Source organism: Artemia franciscana, chromosome 3 (genome assembly GCF_032884065.1).
Source record: "Artemia franciscana chromosome 3, ASM3288406v1, whole genome shotgun sequence".
NCBI classification, from domain to species: domain Eukaryota; kingdom Metazoa; phylum Arthropoda; class Branchiopoda; order Anostraca; family Artemiidae; genus Artemia; species Artemia franciscana.
Genome location: NC_088865.1, coordinates 26,055,745 through 26,074,648, shown reverse-complemented (window position 1 = coordinate 26,074,648; position 18,904 = coordinate 26,055,745). Strand labels below are relative to the sequence as shown.

At 37.7% G+C, this 18,904-nt stretch overlaps 1 protein-coding gene across 2 annotated transcripts in view; it reads right to left on the bottom strand.

Annotated features, from left to right (window-relative positions):
* Nucleotides 1-18,904, bottom strand: part of LOC136025082 (eukaryotic translation initiation factor 2-alpha kinase-like) — a 100,412-nt gene that overhangs the window by 58,179 nt on the left and 23,329 nt on the right. For both annotated transcript variants that reach the window (XM_065700799.1, XM_065700800.1), the window contains exons 2-3: nt 11,529-11,715; nt 4,512-4,641 (exon numbers count right to left, since the gene is read on the bottom strand). In XM_065700799.1, coding sequence (XP_065556871.1) covers nt 4,512-4,641; nt 11,529-11,686 — 288 coding nt within the window. In that variant the 5' untranslated portion in view covers nt 11,687-11,715. The remainder of the gene's footprint in view (nt 1-4,511; nt 4,642-11,528; nt 11,716-18,904) is intronic.

The window sequence follows — 18,904 nt, the reverse complement described above, 5'->3', positions numbered from 1 at the left end:
TCGAAACGTCAGTTTAGATCTTCTTCGCGTCAAGCCTACCTGAATATTTTGGATGGTCCCTCGGATCGGAAGCCTTGGTCCAGTGTAATTAATAGCAGCAAGTGTGTGCCTGTTACCATTTCGACTATCAAAATCGGTGATCCTGTTGACATTTTACTCGTGTTTTTTCTACATTTAATCACTCTGTCCAGTCCAAATTTTCTTCCTTATGGCATAATACTATTCCTCAAGTTCTTCAGCAAGCCCATATATTGTCAATATCTGGTGGTTATATCTATCGGGCTTTAAAGAGGGTTAGGAAATCAAGTGGTCCCGATATGATGGTCTGCGTTACAATCACTTCGCAATTAAGTGTCTATTATTGTTAACACACGTTCAGCTCCTATTCCAGATGTGTTTAGCCCAGTCATTAGTTCCAGATAGTTTTCTTTTGGGAATCGTAACCTCAGTTTTGAAAAAGGGAAAGAACACAGATCAGTTTTCCAGTTATCAACCAATTACAGTGTCTTGTTTCATGAGCAAGCTATTCGAATATGCCGTATTATTTTGACTAAATGTAATTTTCCTGATTATGAAGTTGGGTTCAGAGCTGGTTTTGGTTGTTCTCAAGCCCATCATATATTTGGTCAGTTGCTAGTTTCCGCAAAAATGCAAAAAAAAGGCCACTTTATTTTTGATCGGTTGATATTTCGGGCACTTTTGACAACATTGTACATTCGCACGCGCTTCATTGTTTAGATAGATCAGGAGTCAATTCTTCCTTCGTAAAGTTCTTCAATATTGGTATTTCAATTCGTTGGTTCAGTTAAAATGGATGTCTGATATATCTGAGCCCATCTCAGTAAAGAAGGGAGTCAGGCAAGGTGGTGTGCTTTATCCATATATTTTTAATGCTGTGCTTGCGGAATGGTTACGAATGCTGTCTCTTAGTGTGTTTTTAGAAAATGCTGTTGTTAGTCACATTGCCTATGCTGATGGTGCACTGCTAGTAATTCATACTAGGTCAGGCCTCACAAAGAATCTAAATGTTCTGATATAATGCTCTGAGTATGATTGGACTTTCTGTAAATACAAGTTTTTGTGCTTTAATGTTTCTAACCCTGCTCCTCTTTTACATGTGGGTATAATGCTACTCGAGTGTGTCTCAAAGTTGAAATGGCTTGGGATTACTTTTTCTGATATACTTTCGACTACATGCTCGTCTCTGGTTGCTAGTGCTCTGCAGTGTATTCGCATCTCATATGGTAATCTCCCCCAATTGAGGAAGGTATAGCCGTTGAGGCTTATGTAAACTTTACCATAGTTTCTGTTGTCCAACAATTCTTTTTCTTTCCGGTTTTCATTATCTAATGCGAATAAGATAAATAGCCTCTTATTTAAAATAAGAGGGTTCATTCGAATGAACATTTAAAGATTTACTACGGCTTTTCAATATCAAAAGAGATCATGGCTACAGGAAGCTACCCATTATAGCCTCTTGGGCAGTAAAGATCCACGGCCCAAGGGATTCCTTGACGAGGAAGGGGGTTCCTGAGCCCCAAAAGTGTATTTTAGGTCTAGTTTTCAAACTTCCTTTCAGGTGAATTGAATGAATACTTTTTCTCGGGATATCTTAAAAGTTTCAAGGAATTTAACTTGTGGTTATAAGCGATAACCAAGAAATAAAACAGGATTCCTTGTCCAGCAGCAATTATTTTTTTTGTGTAGCTGACCAATCGTTGACGCAGCAGTTAAAGTTGCATAGGCAATGAATGTTTAGTCCTTATTCATTTTAACTTCTGCTTGAATTTTTTTTTAACTAATTCGATAACATTAATTTCTGTTTATATTAAGTTTGTCTACTAAATAACACTATTTTCAATCGTTCAGACTTCAAATCTTTTCTCAATCTTCTTTGGAAGACTTCTTAAAGTAATTTAATAAATCTAGCAAAGCACATAGAACGAAGTGGAAAAGTTACAATTAATATATTTATCCCTAGTGAGGACAGATTAAAAACTTTGGAAAGTTTGAAGTAGAAGTAAAGGCACAGTCAATACAGAGCCCTTAAGAAGCGAATCACACTAAGTACACTTTTACATTTTTTTTTGGGGGGGGGGGGAGAATCAGAAGCACCCGAGCTAGTTTCGCCTCACACAGTCACAACCTGTAAAAAGAAATCACTAGTATTTTATTACTATTTTTTCCAATGGTTGAATTTTTACACAAGTAAAAAACGCTAAGATATCAGGTTGTTACAACAATGATTACAAGGAGGTTACAAAAAAACAATTACAAGTTGAAGGTAAAACAATTTAAGAGAAAATGATTGATTGGCTTGATAAAAACATTCTTGGTTTTCCAAATGAAAATAAAAAAAATAGTTCTTCGACTCTTTTGGGCTGGTACTTCATCCTGTTTCACCAATTAGTGTCAGGAAAACTTAAAGTGAAGTTTATCACCGTATCTTCACTACCTGGTCCAATGGTTGAATTTTACACAATTACAAAGGCTAAGATATCAGCTTGTTACAACAATGATTACAAGGAGGTTACAAAAACAATTACAAGTTTAAAGCAAAACAATTTAAGAGGAAATGATTGATTGGCTGGAAAAAAATATTTTTGGTTTTCCAAATAAAAATCAAGACAAATATTCTTCGACCCTTTTGAGCTGGTGCTTCCTCCTGTTTCATTATTTAAGAGTCAGGAAAGCCTAAAGAGAAGTTACTACTAGCCCAATAACATTTTTTTTTACTTACTTGATTTAACTTTAAATAGCCTTTTATTTTGAAGTAGGGTCGAAAAAGCCCATAGCAAAAGCAAACTCTCACTTTAATATTAAAAAAACGGATATTTAACACTTGATGATTGGAGCAATAAAATCCAGTTTGTTGTAACGATTTATGGATGTAATGAGTTATATGGGCTAATAGTAATCAAAACTATAAGAAAAAGGAAGCTTTGGTAGAAATATTATACGAAAGAAAGGTTGTGCCCCGATCGCACTTTACTTAGGCAGCACTATTGCGCAGCCTATGATTCCAAATATATGGAGTTCATCAAGCTTGAAGTTACCCATCAAAAACTACGAGCCAGAGAATATCTTGATGATTTTCGAGAAAGAGCTAAAATACTCCCAAAAGGGCATTTAATCTTGATGACAATTGAATCGTTCAAATCGGCAAATCGGTATACCAAGGAATCTTTGTAGAGGTATTATTAAGCTCCTATCTACAAAAATGCAGAATTTTGCATTTTTTTTTCAAGAAAGAGGATCGCAGATGCGTATGTTTTATTTTCTTTCTGAGGTTACCACATCGAATTAATAGTCCTGGAAAATCGGGGAGTGCTCATTAAAACACATATCAAAGTTCTCTAGTGCCCTTTCAGAGTAGCCTAGCCAAAAAGATCGTGCCACAGCAAAGTGGTATTTCCTGCCGTTTTGTGACACGAAACTTGAAAATAATGATAGTCAACCGACAAGAAACTATCGAAAAACTATATATTGAACTTCCCAGATTCAGAGACAATAATGCCCTACGATGGCGCATTCGTTCCTAAAGAGTCACGTAGTCCATAGAAAAAAGTGGACAATAAAGACATTTATTTTAAAGGGCCATTTAACTAAGTTGGTTCACTTTATGTTTGATAGAGTTATACATAACATTGTGTAATTAGGCATAAGCTATTATCAAGGAGGGTCCCTGAGCCATTGTTTAGGTGGGGCATAATTAGGTGTTCCTGATACCTTAAAAATGTTTATTTTTATGCCTTAATTCTAACCGCATGAGCCTTCAGATTAATATAGAAGGAGGTCTGAGGGAGGGGAGTAGTAGAAATTAATTTCTAATCTCCCTTCTTGCGTGTGGTTCTAGCCTCATCTTGCGTGTGGTAGTACTAAAGATTATTTTAGAGATTTAGATATTTTGAATATTGATTGTACTAGGTCTCAGCAGATTTTAATTTTTGTATACCAGGTTTTAAATGGACTGTCTCCTAACTATTTTAGAAGTTTTTATCTAATTCAAATTATCACAATTATTCTACTAGGAACTCTGAAAAGATGACTAGTGACATTAGGGACACAACGCGATCTGGATTTATGGTTAAACATGTAGGTGTTGATATTTGGAACTCAATCCCAGAGAGTGTTAGGTGGTCTGAAAACCTTATGCTATTTAAAGGAAGAATAACAAGTTTTTTTTAATTAGTAAATTATGGTGCTTAAAATTTATTCCTCTTTTTTTCTTTTTTTTCAAGATGAGAGATGGCTATTTAGAGACTGCATAGTTTTTCGTCTTTTTTTTTCTGCGTATTTCTTTGATCTTGAATGAATAAGTTATCATTTATATGTTGTTGTTTTGCTGCTTAACAGGGACATTTTAGGTCCCTAAATTGAGTAGCGTAACATTGACTGTACTACGATTTTAGTAAATTTTTTTTGGTTGATATAAACGCATACCTTTTTACCTATCTAACCTTTGTTTCTACAAAGCCTGAATATGGGGCCTATGGGATAATAAAAATTACCTGAATGTTCGAAATGCTCGAAGACAAAAGTTCCCCAGGTTCAGTTTTCTGGCTCCAAATGAGAGTCCCGTCACTTCCATCAACAGCTGATATTGTTCCATCTAGTGTACTAACGATTAACAAGGACTTTCTAAAATGAACACAATAAAGTAAAGATTGTTGGTGACGCTCTCAAAGTCTGAAACCTATTATCCAAAAACAAGTTTCCAAACAAAAGTAAAGAGCGATTTTTAAACCCATATAGAGCAAAATTTAGGTTTAAACCTAAAACAAGCAGATTTTTTCTCTAGGTCAGAAGTTTGAGCTGTTTCTAAATTTTCAATGTCATAATGAAAAAACCAAACTGTTAAAAAATATATTTTATTCACTTATTATTTCATAGTCGTTTTTGTTTGTTTTAAGTTTCACTTAATATATGACATTTTCCTACTCATTTTAAATTTCAATGCCACTCTTGACATTTTTTCGTATATATTTTGGGAGGATGATACTTTTTTTTTTTCGTTCTTTCTAAATCAGAATAGCTTTCCATACTTAATCACTTACTTGGTGAGAACCAGACTAACAAACTGTGCTGCCCGGCACCAATAGATCTTGAAATGACTTCCAAGGATCACTTTGATTTGTCAGCTGCGGTTTCCCCGGCAATCTTCAGTCCCTCTCCATCTCCAACCATGTCTCCGTTATCCTCCCCATGGTTTTAGGTTTTACCTCCCTCTTTCAGCTTTTACCAAAAATTCTTCTTCTGTCCTCCCAACTATTGCCTCCAGGAGCACGCTGGCTCGCAGATAATGATATCTCGACATGTCGTACCTTTGTAGGGACGCAAGATGCAGCCAAGGAGCTTGAGGCACCTTCTTTTGATGACGACAGATAACTCTTAAGACTGGCCGTAACGGCGTCTAACTTCGCTATTGGGACTTCTAGACCACCTTTTGATTCATAGTACATGACAAAGGCAATGGTGGTCAAACGCACCCAAAGTTCCCGCCTCTTCTACTTTCAGCAACCAAGACTCGCAAGCGTACAGTAATTCAGCTCGAACGGACGTCATGCAAACCCAGACTCTAGATTACAAATAGCTTTACATATGTGTTAACTATGTACATATATTGACATATGTGTTAATTATAGGAATGTTTGCCATTTTTTTGTCTTTTCTGCTAAAATAATAAAGCGTTGGGTTACAAAACTTATCTTAATGAAAATTTTGAGTTTTCAGCTAAAATTTTCTATCAGCCATAATTTTTTGCAATAAATCTTTAATAATACGAAGCATCAATTGCGGGTGGATAAATAAGGAGGCATCAATAATACGTACTGAAAATCTGGGTAGCCCTTAGTCTTCTATGGGACTGAACCGCTGAAAAACTGCCTTATGCCATTCTGGACAACCTCAGATAAAAACATAGCTTAATCCATAATTTTATCAGAAGGATCTTTTCATGTGCCTTTAGTTGTAATTGTTGATCGGTTCAAATTAACGCAAGTATAGGTCATCCCTAAAAAGAGTCATCTATTGTTGTCTTCATACAAAGTCTAAGTCTTAGGAAAAAATAACATTCATTTCTTAATACTTTCTTAGAACACAATCTTTCAAGTAACTTCGCAATGAAAATTATTTTTGCCGAAGGTATCTTGCGCGAATAATTAATTATTAAGTCACCAATTAAATTCTCTATACTAACTTAAACAAAACAAAAAATCATACGTTAAGATTAAACTGAAATTATTTTCGCTGTCAAAGAATAAACAGTGTTGGCATTCCATAGGAGGGTAGGAGCCACGAACCCTCTTGATGAACCTGATCAGACATCGCAATTCTAAGCAGATTCAATCTTAAGGATGCACACAGGCTATCAAGGGACGGTTTTGGGCTAATATGCGAGGCATTGGGTCTGCCATGCCAACGGCTAGTAGAACATAGCATGGTGGACTGAAGTTAAAACTAGAAATTTTTTTTAACTGACTTAAAAAAGAGGTTTCAGGGTGTGGGAAATCCCAGACTCTGCCACTTCGAAGCCTGCAAGCGACTCGACCAAAACCCGCCAGTGGTCAAAAACTTTCTTGACAGATGTCAGCATGACTGTAACAGTGTGTCCATAAAATTTCAAGCTAGTCTCAAAACTTTCCTATTGACTAGGGTAGGGGAAGGCTTGGAAATGGTACGTGCCTCAGAAAAATCTGCTTCCTGTTTCTCCTTGTCCCATAAGTTCTAAGAAAGCTTAAACACGTTCGCTCGAAGAAGGTAGGCTGGCCTCGGTAAATCATCATTCTCATGACTCATTGGCCCAAAATACTAGTCCCATTAGTTTGAAGAGTAAAAAAAACTGCCTACCTTTCTGCTGGAAGGTTGATGGTGGGAGGTGGTCTTTAAAGTTCCACTGGTACAATTCACACCTTCAATAATAAAGATGAAAGGTATACGATTCCAATTGGAATAATGTGCAAAATACCTACCTTTTAGCAAAAATTTAACAGTAGGGGGGGGGGGGTGTTGGAACACATTCCGGTCCTCCAATGATATAAAATAAAAACCTTGCATGATTCTAGTTCAAACAAGGTGCGACATGCCTGACTTCAAGATGCCAATCAATTCAGTTTTGCATTTTGTAGAGCTGTTTTTTGCATTGTGGCAGGTCTTATATCACATTCAAACCACAACACCAAAATTCCACCACTTGAACTTCTTGGTTAGAAGCTCAGAGTGGGTTGGAAGCCTAAAATCGTTTTTACACGGAGTCATCAAATTTTTGCAGCTTGAATTTAAATCAGTTTTAGGCCGAGAATGGGTTAGAAAGGAATTCCAACCAAATTCCCAGGGTGGAATTTTCACAAATCCTTTCTGTCAAGTCCCATTTTTTATGACTTTCAAGCAATGTAGCATGTGAACCAGATAATCTTATGCTTTCGACAGTATTCAGATGGCTAGCTTTGGTTTGCAAAAAAGGGCCATTACTAGAATGTTCGGCCTGTTTCATGAATGTGAACCTTTTGACACAGACAATTCCCTGTGCTTCGAGGTGCTTTTAGTCCAAGGTACGTACCCTGTAAGCTTCAAACCAGAGGGAAAAAATAGCTGCAATGTGTCTATGTTGTTTTTTAAAAGTTGTTTAGTATATAAGCCCTAAAGGCACCTGACACATGCTCTGCAAGCTTGAAAAATCAGATATCAAAACGTACTTGAAGCTCTAAAACCACTGTCATAAAATTACTTCTACTTAAGTCCCACATTTCAAGCTAACAGGATACAAATAAAAAATAAATAGAACAAGAGCTAAGAGCTCATATGGCACTTGTAACGAAGCCGGACGAGCCAAGAGCAAAGAACTCATATGGTATGAGCTCTAGCCAAATTCTAAGAATCAATAGATTTATTTAAAAGGAAAGTCAGAGGCTTAATGCTGGTCAGGATTTAAAATAAGAGCTCTGAGTCACGAGTCCTTCTAACTGTCAAAATTTATTAAGATCCGATCACCCCTCGTAAGTTATAAATACCTCATTTTTTCTAATTTTTCCTCTCCCTTCAGCCCCCCAGGTGGTCTAATCGGGGAAAACGACTTTATCAAGTCAATTTGTGCAGCTCCCTGACACGCCTACCAATTTTCATCGTCCTACCACGTCCATAAGCACCAAACTCGCCAAAGCACCGAGCCCAACCCCCTAACTCCCCCAAAGAGTGAATCCGGTACGGTTACGTCAATCACGTATCTGCGACATTTGCTTATTCTACCCACCAAATTTCATCCCGATTTCTCCACTCTAAGCGTTTTTCAAGATTTCCAGTTTCCCCCTCCAACTCCCCGATGTCAGCAGATCTAGTCAGGATTTGAAATAAGAGCTCTGAGACATGAGTTCCTTCTAAATATCAAAATTCATTAAGATCCGGTTACCCGTTCTGAAGTTAAAAATGCCTAATTTTTTTTTAATTTTTCCAAATCAACACCCCCTAGCTCATACAAAGAAACAGATCGGTTCCAATTATGTCAATCCCGTATCTAAACTGGTGCTTACTCTTCCCATCAAGTTTCATTCCGATCTCTCTACTCTAAGCGTTTTCTAAGATTTTTGCTTTCCCCCATCCAGCCCCTTATGTCCCCGGATCCGATTCGAATTGAAAATGGAGCATCTGAGACATAAGATCCTTTTATATATCAAGTTTTATTAAGATCCGATCACCCATTCGTAAGATAAAGATACCTCAATTTCCATGTTTTCCAAGAATTCCGGTTTCCCTACCAACTCCCCCCAATGTCTCCAGATCTGCTCAGGATTTAAAATAAGAGCTCTAAAGCACAAGATACTTTTAAACATCAAATTTCATTAAGGTCTGATCACCAGTTCGTAAGTTACAAATACCTCATTTTTTCTAATTTTTTTCGAATTACTCCCCCCCCCCCAACTCCACCAAAGAGAGCGGATCCGGTCCGGTTATGTCAGTCATGTATCTTGGACATGTTTTTATACTTCCCACCAAGTCTCATCCTAATCTCTCCGCTTTGAGTGTTTTCCAAGATCTCCAGTCCCCCTCCCCAACTCCCCCCTACCCAATGACGCTGGATACGTCGGGATTTTAAATAAAAAGATATATGTTACTAGGTACTTCTAAATATGAAATTTCATTAAGATCCGATCACTCCTTCGTAAGTTAAAAATACCTCCTTGTTTCTAATTTTTCAGAATTACCCCCCCCCCCCCAACTCCACCAAATAGAGCAGATCTATTCGGTTATGTCAATCACGTATCTTAAACTTGTTTTTATTCTTCCCACCAAGTTTCATCCTGATCTCTCCACTTTAGGTGTTTCCCAAGATTTCCGGTTCCTCTAAACCCTCCCCCCCCCAATGAATCTGGATCCGGTCGGGATTTAAAATAAGAGATCTGTGTTACGAGGTCCTTTTAAATATGGAATTTCATTCTAAATATGAAATTTCATTAAGATCCGGTAACTCCTTTGTAAGTTAAAAATACCTAATTTTTTTCCAATTTTTCAGAATTAACCCCCCCCCCCCTACTCCCCTACATAGAGGGGATCTGTTCCGGTTGTGTAAATCAGGTATCTAGGACTTATGCTTATCTTTTCCACTAAGTTTCATCCTGATCCCTCCGCTCTAAGCGTTTTCCGAGATTTTAGGTCCCCCCCAACTCCCCCAAATGTCACCAGATCCGGTCAGGATTTAAAATAAGAGCTCTAAAGCACAAAATCCTTCTGAATATCGAATTTTATTAAGATCCGATCACCGTTCGTAAGTTAAAAATACCTCACTTTTTTATTTTTTCCAATTTAACCGTCCCCCGACCCCCCCCCCCCCAATGGTCAAATCGACAAAACGACAATTTCTAACTTAATCTGGTCTAGTTCCTGATATACCTGCCAATTTTCATCGTCCTAGCTTACCTGGGACTGCCTAAAGCAGCAAAACCAGGACAGAGAGACCGACAGAATTCGCGATCGCTATATGTCACATGGGAGATACCAAGTGCCATAAAAAGAGCACTTACACCATTTCAGAAAAATTTTGCTAAGGGTTGAAACCCCATTTAGTCAGGGCATACATTCTCTTGAACGTTCGAGCTGATCAAGCATCAAAACCTATTTCACGCACTCAAGCCCTTTAGGCAAATATTGTTTGTCCCATTGGTCCATGTTAATCAATCGATAAGCCTCAGATCACTAGGCAATAAATTCCAATTGTCAGAATGATTTTAATCCCAGAAACATCTTTGGGTTTGGGTCAGGAAGCCCATTGCAGGTTTCATGATCGTCAGTATTATTCCAAGTCTGGTAACACCTTTTGGTTTGACCTGATTTAAAATATTTGAAATCGAGTCCAGTAAGTCCCTTTTGTCTGGCCTAAACGAAAATGTTAGAAGTCTCGAAGCACTTTCTGGTAAGCAAATTAAAAATATTTCAAGTACGTGCTACTCTTTTTGGTGAAGGCTGAACACAATATTACAAGGTCAGTAATTTCTTTTTATCTAAACTGTTAGTTTCCTGTTCTGAAAGCTAAAAGACGATAGGATATTACCATTTTTATTATGCATTTTGTACTCTTTTAAAAATACAGCTACCTGAGACAAAGTTTCTTCGCCAGGTCAAGCCCTTAAATAACGGAAACATTTAGAATAAACTGTTTTTGTTCACCACCTACGGTAAAAAGCCCATGAAGGGTGTCAATATTCCTAGGTCAAACATCCTTGTATAATTCCTGTTCTAATAAGTTGTAAGATACGTGTTTTTTCGACTAAAACTTATCTGCAAATAATGGGCAATTTGCACAATTCAGGGGACATGTCCGTCCGGTTACGGAGGTTATTCTGTCTCTGGAGGCATAAAAATGAGACACATTAACCATTTTGAGTAAGACACTTATCTGGCAAATCTGATACAATACTATTGGGGCTACACAGAGGCAACCAGGGACACTTGGCAGAATGGAGGTTTGGAGGCCACAGGTGAAAAATCACATCAGACCATACATGTTTAAAGTCCTTTGGAGATTTTAGTTTCGACTAGGTACAACATGCCCATTTTTCTTCTAAAATTTATTGCTGAAGGGTCGGTTGAATATAAATTAGAGGCCTTGCTTTTGAGTCTAGCTAGGGTCATGTCGCGCCTAGAGGCACACTAGTTGGATGCTTTCAAGTATTTTGAGTAAAGTAGCTGTCCCAAAATATTGATCCAATGACAGGGGCGTTCGGGGGTACCTCGGGGCAAAAAGGGCATAGTAGGGGAACTAGTTGTTGCCTTGTTACTTTTGGTACTAAAATAAGGTACAGGAACTCAATGTCCAAACAATGAAGCCACCTCTTAAATTCCTGTAGCCGCACTTCTATGAAAAGAGGCAAAATTAATTATGAAAAGAGGAAAAAATTAATGGTAATTCATAGGAAACCCATCACTCTTTACTGAGTAGATACTGACAATTGATTGTTGTCAGGCTTTTTTTTTCAATCCTTCAACGTGCTTCCATGCTACCTTACTGATGCTATCGAACTACCTTACTTGCTACTTACTTCTCTGAGGTTAATTCACTAGAATAGGTGGACAAGTCTGACATAGTTTCTTCAATAAAACAGCCACGAATATTACAGTCATCATTAGGAAAGGTTGCTAGACAAACAGATGCAAGAACACTAAAGAAGACCATATGAAGAGAACTATGACTTGTCATCCTCACTGTTGCTGGGACATTGATCAAAGCTAGAAGAAAAAATACTTATATACAGAAATCAAACAATTAAGCAAAAAACTTAAAATAATTTTCAACTAAAGGAGGCCCTATACGGTCAATCATTTTGATCAAAAGTTTCCGTCAATCGATTGACATGTGCTTCAATCAACCGTCAATTGACCCTTAAATCTCGACCAAAGCTAATCTAACACATTGCTTTTGGTTAAAACGATTGAGTCATTCAAACTTTCTATCAATCATAGTGAACGCTTGACTCAAGGGTCAAACAGGTACCTAGACGGCAAATGATGCTTGAGTCAATTTATTGACGGCAATTGGTTGTGCATATGGTCTGAGTTTAATTGCCATATCCTTCCTTCGTGCAGAGAAAAATTGCAAAAGAAATACGATGTAGACAGAATTCCAGTAGGCTATTAGGAAAATAAAATTCCACTTCAACAACAGCTTCAACAACTTCAACTATCTTCTATTGTACTTGCCTTTATAACGGCTAATTAGTTAATTTGATACTTCTTATTTTCTTTGGACTTTGTTTTACATATTAATATACTCTTGTTGGCTTTGATCTATTGAATTTTTATTAGAATTAGGAAATTTTCATTTAAATACAAATATCCATAGTCTTAAAAAAACGCTACAAATAGCTAGTGACATACTTAAGCACTGCTAATTAAACAATACTAAAATTAAAGCAGCCTTTTACTAATTTGTCAAACAAAAACACTTATAAACACTAAATGACTAAATAATATTTGAACTATTGCCCTTAAGATTGACTTTCATATAATTTTTCAGCAACTTCTGAAACAAACGTTTATCAGAATGCTCCCAGACGCTAACTGGAATTGCGTTCCAGACTTTTGGCCCAGTATAATTGATGCTGAAATATGCTCTCGACGTTGGACGAATTTCACACGGAAAATCAGATCTATGAGTTGTCGGGTAGTCATGGTAATGGGAATTACTTGGGAAAAACCCAGAAAAATTCAAAGGCAAAACATTGTACAAATAATCACGGCAAATATTAGAAAAAAAATTAAACATAGCTGGTCAAAGAAAAAATCCCACAAGTTCCGTAAAGAAGTTTAACTGATGAAAAACAATCAATATTAAAAACTATTCTCATTGACTCATTTTGAAATATTTTAAGAGATTTGAAAACAGAAGAAAAGGTAAAAGTCCATACAGAAATACAATATAGAAAATATGAATGAATGAAGGAATAATAAATGTTTTTAGAGTTTTTTGTGCTCGGGGGGGGGAGGAAATGGCAAAGGCGTGACATCATATTAGTATTTCGAGAAACTTTCAAAGACAGTGTTCTTACATGCTTACGAAACGACAAATTTTCGTCCAGAATAACAACAAGGTATTTAAACTGAGCAGCCCGTTATACTTCAAGACCATTTGAAAAAAATAGAAAATACATCCAAAACGACTGATCCAGTTCGTGAAAACAGCATATAATGGCATTTTCTTTTACTAAGAACTAATAAGTTATTTGAATAACAGTACAGAGAGGCCAAGCTTGAGGCAGATCATTCCTAAAAAAATAATATAGGCCTTAGAACAGAGCCGTGAGGTACTCCATAATTAACAGGGAAGCATCAGAGCAAAGATCACAGGATTTATCAACACACCTAAGTCGTCTCTCAGAAAGATGAGAACTAGCGTTTTTTAGGAGAAGAAAGTATGGCACCTTGCCTTCTTAGTAAATTATTCGCAAGGCTCTTTTTGGATTGATTGAATATCTTGCGATTTTTTCCGAGAAATACCAGGGTGCCAAACTGGACAAATATATTCGAGATTCGGGCGGACAAAAGACGTGTAAATCTTTAAGGAGTGGGAAGGGGAACGCTAAATTTATTTAGGAGCTTAAGGAGGGCGATAGACACATTAGCTCTATGGATGATGTCTTTAACGCGGATATCCTGCTCTAGATTTGAAGACATTGTGACACCAAGTAGTTTAAATGGCGACACAGAAATTTGATGAGAGATAAAATTAAGAAAACAGGGCGAGGACTTGAGGAAACAAATCGGCATTATCATTGACTTAGAGGAGTTTACTGTCATGTCTAAGTCCAAGGCCTCATCTCCAATTTCATTGAGGATACTCATAGGGTCGCCTATTAAATTTCTGAAGCAAGTGGATCCAGTACGTTTACGTCAATCACGTATCTACGACATTTGCTTATTCTACCCACCAAGTTTCATCCCGAGTTCTCCACTCTAAGCGTTTTCCAAGATTTCCGGTTTCCCCTTCCAACTCCCCCCAATGTCAACAGATCTGGTCGGGATTTGAAATAAGAGTTCTGAGACATGAGTTCCTTCTAAATATCAAAATTCATTAAGATTCGGTCATTCGTTCTTAAGTTAAAAATGCCTCAATTTTTATAATTTTTCCAAATCAACACCCCCCCCCGCTCCTCCAAAGAGAACAGATCCGTTCCAATTATGTCAATCACGTATCTATAAATGGTGCTTACCTTCCCATCAAGTTTCATCCCGATCTTTCTACGCTAAGCGTTTTCCAAGATTTCTGTTTTCCCCCCTCCAACCACCTATGTCCCCGGACCCAATTCGAATTGAAAATGGAGCATCTGAGACATAAGATACTTCTATATATCAAGTTTTATTAAGATCCGATCATCCATTCGTAGGATAAAGATACCTCAATTTCCACGTATTCCAAGAATTCCAGTTTCACCTACTAACTCCCCCCAATGTCCCCAGATCTGGTCAGGATTTAACATAAGAGATCTAAAGCACAAGATCTTTCTAAATATCAAATTTCATTAAGATCTGATCACCGGTTCGTAAGTTACAAATACCTCATTTTTTCTAATTTTCCGAATAACTCCCCCCCCCCCCCAACTCCACCAAAGAGAGCAGATCCGGTCCGGTTATGTCAGTAATATATCTTGGACAAGTTTTTATCCTTCCCACCAAGTCTCATCCTAATCTCTCCACTTTAAGCATTTTTCAAGATTTCCGGTCCCCCTCCCAAACCCCCAGCCCCAATTACGCTGGATACGTCGAGATTTAAAATAAAAGATCTGTGTTACGAGGTCTTTCTAAATATGAAATTTCATTAAGATCCGATCACTCCTTCATAAGTTGAAAATACCTCATTTTTTCTAATTTTTCAGAATTAACCTCTCCCCCCAACTCCCCCAAATAGAGCAGATCCGTTCCGGTTATGTCAATCACGTATCTTAGACTTGTTTTTATTCTTCCCACCAAGTTTCATCCTGATATCTCCGCTTTAAGTGTTTTCCAAGATTTCTGGTTCTCCTCAACCCCCCCCCCCCAATTAGTCTGGATCCGGTCGGGAATTAAAATAAGAGATCTGAGTTACGAGTCCTTCTAAATATGAAATTTCATTAAGATCCTGTCACTCCTTCGTAAGTTAAAAATACCTCATTTTTTTCTAATTTTTCAGAATTAACCTCCCCCTCCCCAACTCCCTCAAATGGAGCGGATCTGTTCCGGTTATGTCAATCACGTATCTAGGACTTCTGCTTATCTTTCCCACCAAGTTTCATCCCGATCCCTCGACTCTAAGCGTTTTCCGAGATTTTAGGCCCCCCCAACTCCCCCAAATGTCACCAGATCCGGTCAGGATTTAAAATAAGAGCTCTAAAGCACAAGATCCTTCTAAATATCCAATTTCATTAAGATCCGATCACCGTTCATAAGTTAATAATACCTTATTTTTTCTATTTTTTCCGATTTAACCGTCCCCCAACTCCCCCCCCCAGATGGTCAAATCGGGAAATATTAATTTTTTCTAATTTAATCTGGTCTGGTTCCTGATACGCCTGCCAGTTTTCATCGTCCTAACTTACCTGGGACTGCCTAAAGTAGCAAAACCAGGACAGACAGACCAAAACAAATTGCGATTGCTAGATGTCACATTGTAGATACCAAGTGCCCTAAAAAGAGCACTTACACCCTTTTAGAAAAATTATGCTAAGGGTTGAAACCCCATTTACTCAGGGCATATATTCTCTTGAAGGTTCGAGCTGATCAAGCATCAAAACCTATTTCGCGCACTCAAGCCCTTTAGGCAATTAAATAAAAAAAAACTAGTTTTTTTTAACTGAAAGTAAAGAGCGACATTAAAACTTAAAACGAACAGAAATTACTCCGTGTATGAAAGGGGCAGCTCCCTTATCAACGCCCCGCTCTACACGCTAAAGTTTGACTCTTTCTCTCAATTCTACTTTATTGAACAGTAAAAAAACTTTAGCGTAAAGAGCGGGGCGTTGAGAAGGGAATATCCTGCTTTAGATTTGAAGACACTGTGACACCAAGTAGTTTAAATGACGACACAGATATTTGATGAGAGATAGGATTAAGAAAACAGGGCGAGGACTTGAGGAAACAAATCGGCATTATCATTGACTTAGAGGAGTTTACTGTCATGTCTAAGTCCAAGGCCTCATCTCCAATTTCATTGAGGATACTCATAGGGTCACTTATTAAATTTCTGAAGCAAGTGGATCCAGTACGGTTACGTCAATCACGTATCTATGACATTTGCTTATTCTACCCACCAAGTTTCATCGCGAGTTCTCCACTCTAAGCGTTTTCCAAGATTTCCGGTTTCCCCTTCCAACTCCCCCCAATGTCAACAGATCTGGTCGGGATTTGAAATAAGAGCTCTGAGACATGAGTTTCTTCTGAATATCAAAATTCATTAAGATCCGGTCACCCGTTCTTAAGTTAAAAATGCCTCATTTTTTTTTAATTTTTCCAAATCAACACCCCCCAGCTCCTCCAAAGAGAACAGATCCTTTCCAATTATGTCAATCACGTATCTATAACTGATGCTTACCTTCCCATCAAGTTTCATCCCAATCTTTCTACTCTAAGCGTTTTCCAAGATTTCTGTTTTCCCTCCTCCAACCCCCTATGTCTCCAAATCCAATTCGAATTGAAAATGGAGCATAAGAGACATAAGATACTTCTATATATCAAGTTTTATTAAGTACCGATCATCCATTCGTAGGATAAAGATACCTCAATTTCCACGTTTTCCAAAAATTCCGGTTTCCCCTACCAGCTCCCCCCAATGTCCCCAGATCTAGTCAGGATTTAACATAAGAGATCTAAAGCACAAGATCCTTCTAAATATCAAATTTCATTAAGATCTGATAACCGGTTCGTAAGTTACAAATACCTCATTTTTTCTAATTTTTTCGAATGACCCCCCCCCCAACTCCACCAAAGAGAGAGGATCCGGTCCGGTTATGTCAATCATGTATCTTGGACATGTTTTTATTCTTCCCACCAAGTCTCATCCTAATCTCTCCACTTTAAGTATTTTCCAAGATTTCCGGTCCCCCTCCCCAAACCCCGACCCCGATTACGCTGGATACGTCGAGATTTAAAATAAAAGATCTGTGTTACGAGGTCCTTCTAAATATGAAAGTTCATTAAGATCCGATCATTCCTTCGTAAGTTAAAAATACCTCATTTTTTCTATTTTTTCAGAATTAACCTCTCCCCCCCCCCCAACTCCCCAGAGCAGATCCGTTCCGGTTATTTCAATCACGTATCTTAGACTTGTTTCTATTCTTCCCACCAAGTTTCATCCTGATCTCTCCGCTTTAAGTGTTTTCCAAGACTTCCGGTTCCTCTCAACTCCCCCCCCCCAATGAATCTGCATCCGGTCGGGATTTAAAATACGAGATCTGAGTTACGAGGTCCTTCTAAATATGAAATTTCATTAAGATCCGGTAACTCCTTCGTAAGTTAAAAATACCTCATTTTTTCTATTTTTAGAATTAACCTCCGCCTCCCCAGCTCCCTCAAATAGAGCGGATCTGTTCCGGTTATGTCAATCACGTATCTAGGACTTCTGATTATCTTTCCCACCAAATTTCGTCCCGATCCATCCACTCTAAACGTTTTCCGATATTTTAGGCCCCCCATAACTCCCCCAAATGTCACCAGATCCGGTCAGGATTTAAAATAAGAGCTCTAAAGCACAAGATCCTTCTAAATATCAAATTTCATTAAGATCCGATCACCGTTCATAAGTTAAAAATACCTTATTTTTTCTATTTTTTCCTATTCACCGTCCCCCGACTCCCCCCCCTCCCGAGATGGTCGAATCGGGGAAACGACAATTTCTAATTTAATCTGGTCTGGTTCCTGATATGCCTGCCAGTTTTAGTCGTCCTAACTTACCTGGGACTGCGTAAAGTAGCACAACCAGGACAGACAGACCAACTGAATTTGCGATTGCTATATATCATATGGTAGATATCAAGTGCCCTAAAAAGTGCACTTACACCCTTTTAGAAAAATTTTGCTAAGGGTTGAAACCCCATTTACTCAGGGCATATATTCTCTTGTACGTCCGAGCTGATCAAGCATCTAAACCTATTTCGCGCACTCAAGCCCTTTAGGCAATTAAATAAAAAAAACTAGTTTTTTAACTGAAAGTAAGGAGCGACATTAAAACTTAAAACGAACAGAAATTACTCCGTGTATGAAAGGGGCTGCTCCCTTCTCAACGCCCCACTCTAGACGCTAAAGTTTGACTCTTTCTCTTAATTCTACTTTATTAAACAGCAAAAAACTTTAGCGTAGAGAGCAGGGCTTTGAGAAGGGAACCCTTCTCCCTCATATTCCCTCATAAACGGAGTAATTTCTGTTCGTTTTAAGTTTTAATGTCGCTCCTTACTTTCAGTTAAAAAAAACTAGTTTTTTTATTTGATTTCTGAACGTTTTTGAATTAATGCATGTTTGATTTTGGCTCTCCGCACATAAATTATTAAAATGAAATCTGCATATCAATTCTTTATTTGGCTAAATGACTTTCTCTTAGTTTTGATCAGACGATTTCGAGAAATAAGGGGTGGGGAAGGAGGCTTAATTGCCCTCCAATTTTTGGTTACTTAAAAAGGCAACTAGAACTTTAAATTTTTAACGAACGTTTTCATTAGTAAAAAGCATACGTAACTTAAGAATTAACTTACGTAACAAACTTCTATATTCTCATATTTTTATTATATATATGAAGGGGTTTGTCCCCTCGTTAATACCTCGCTCTTTACACTAAAGCTTAAGTTTTGTCCCAATTCTTTAAGAATGACCCCTGAATCAGAAAGGCCGTAGAATAAATAGTTGAAATTACTAAAGATATTTTAGCATAAAGGGCGACGTATTTAGGAGAAAAAGA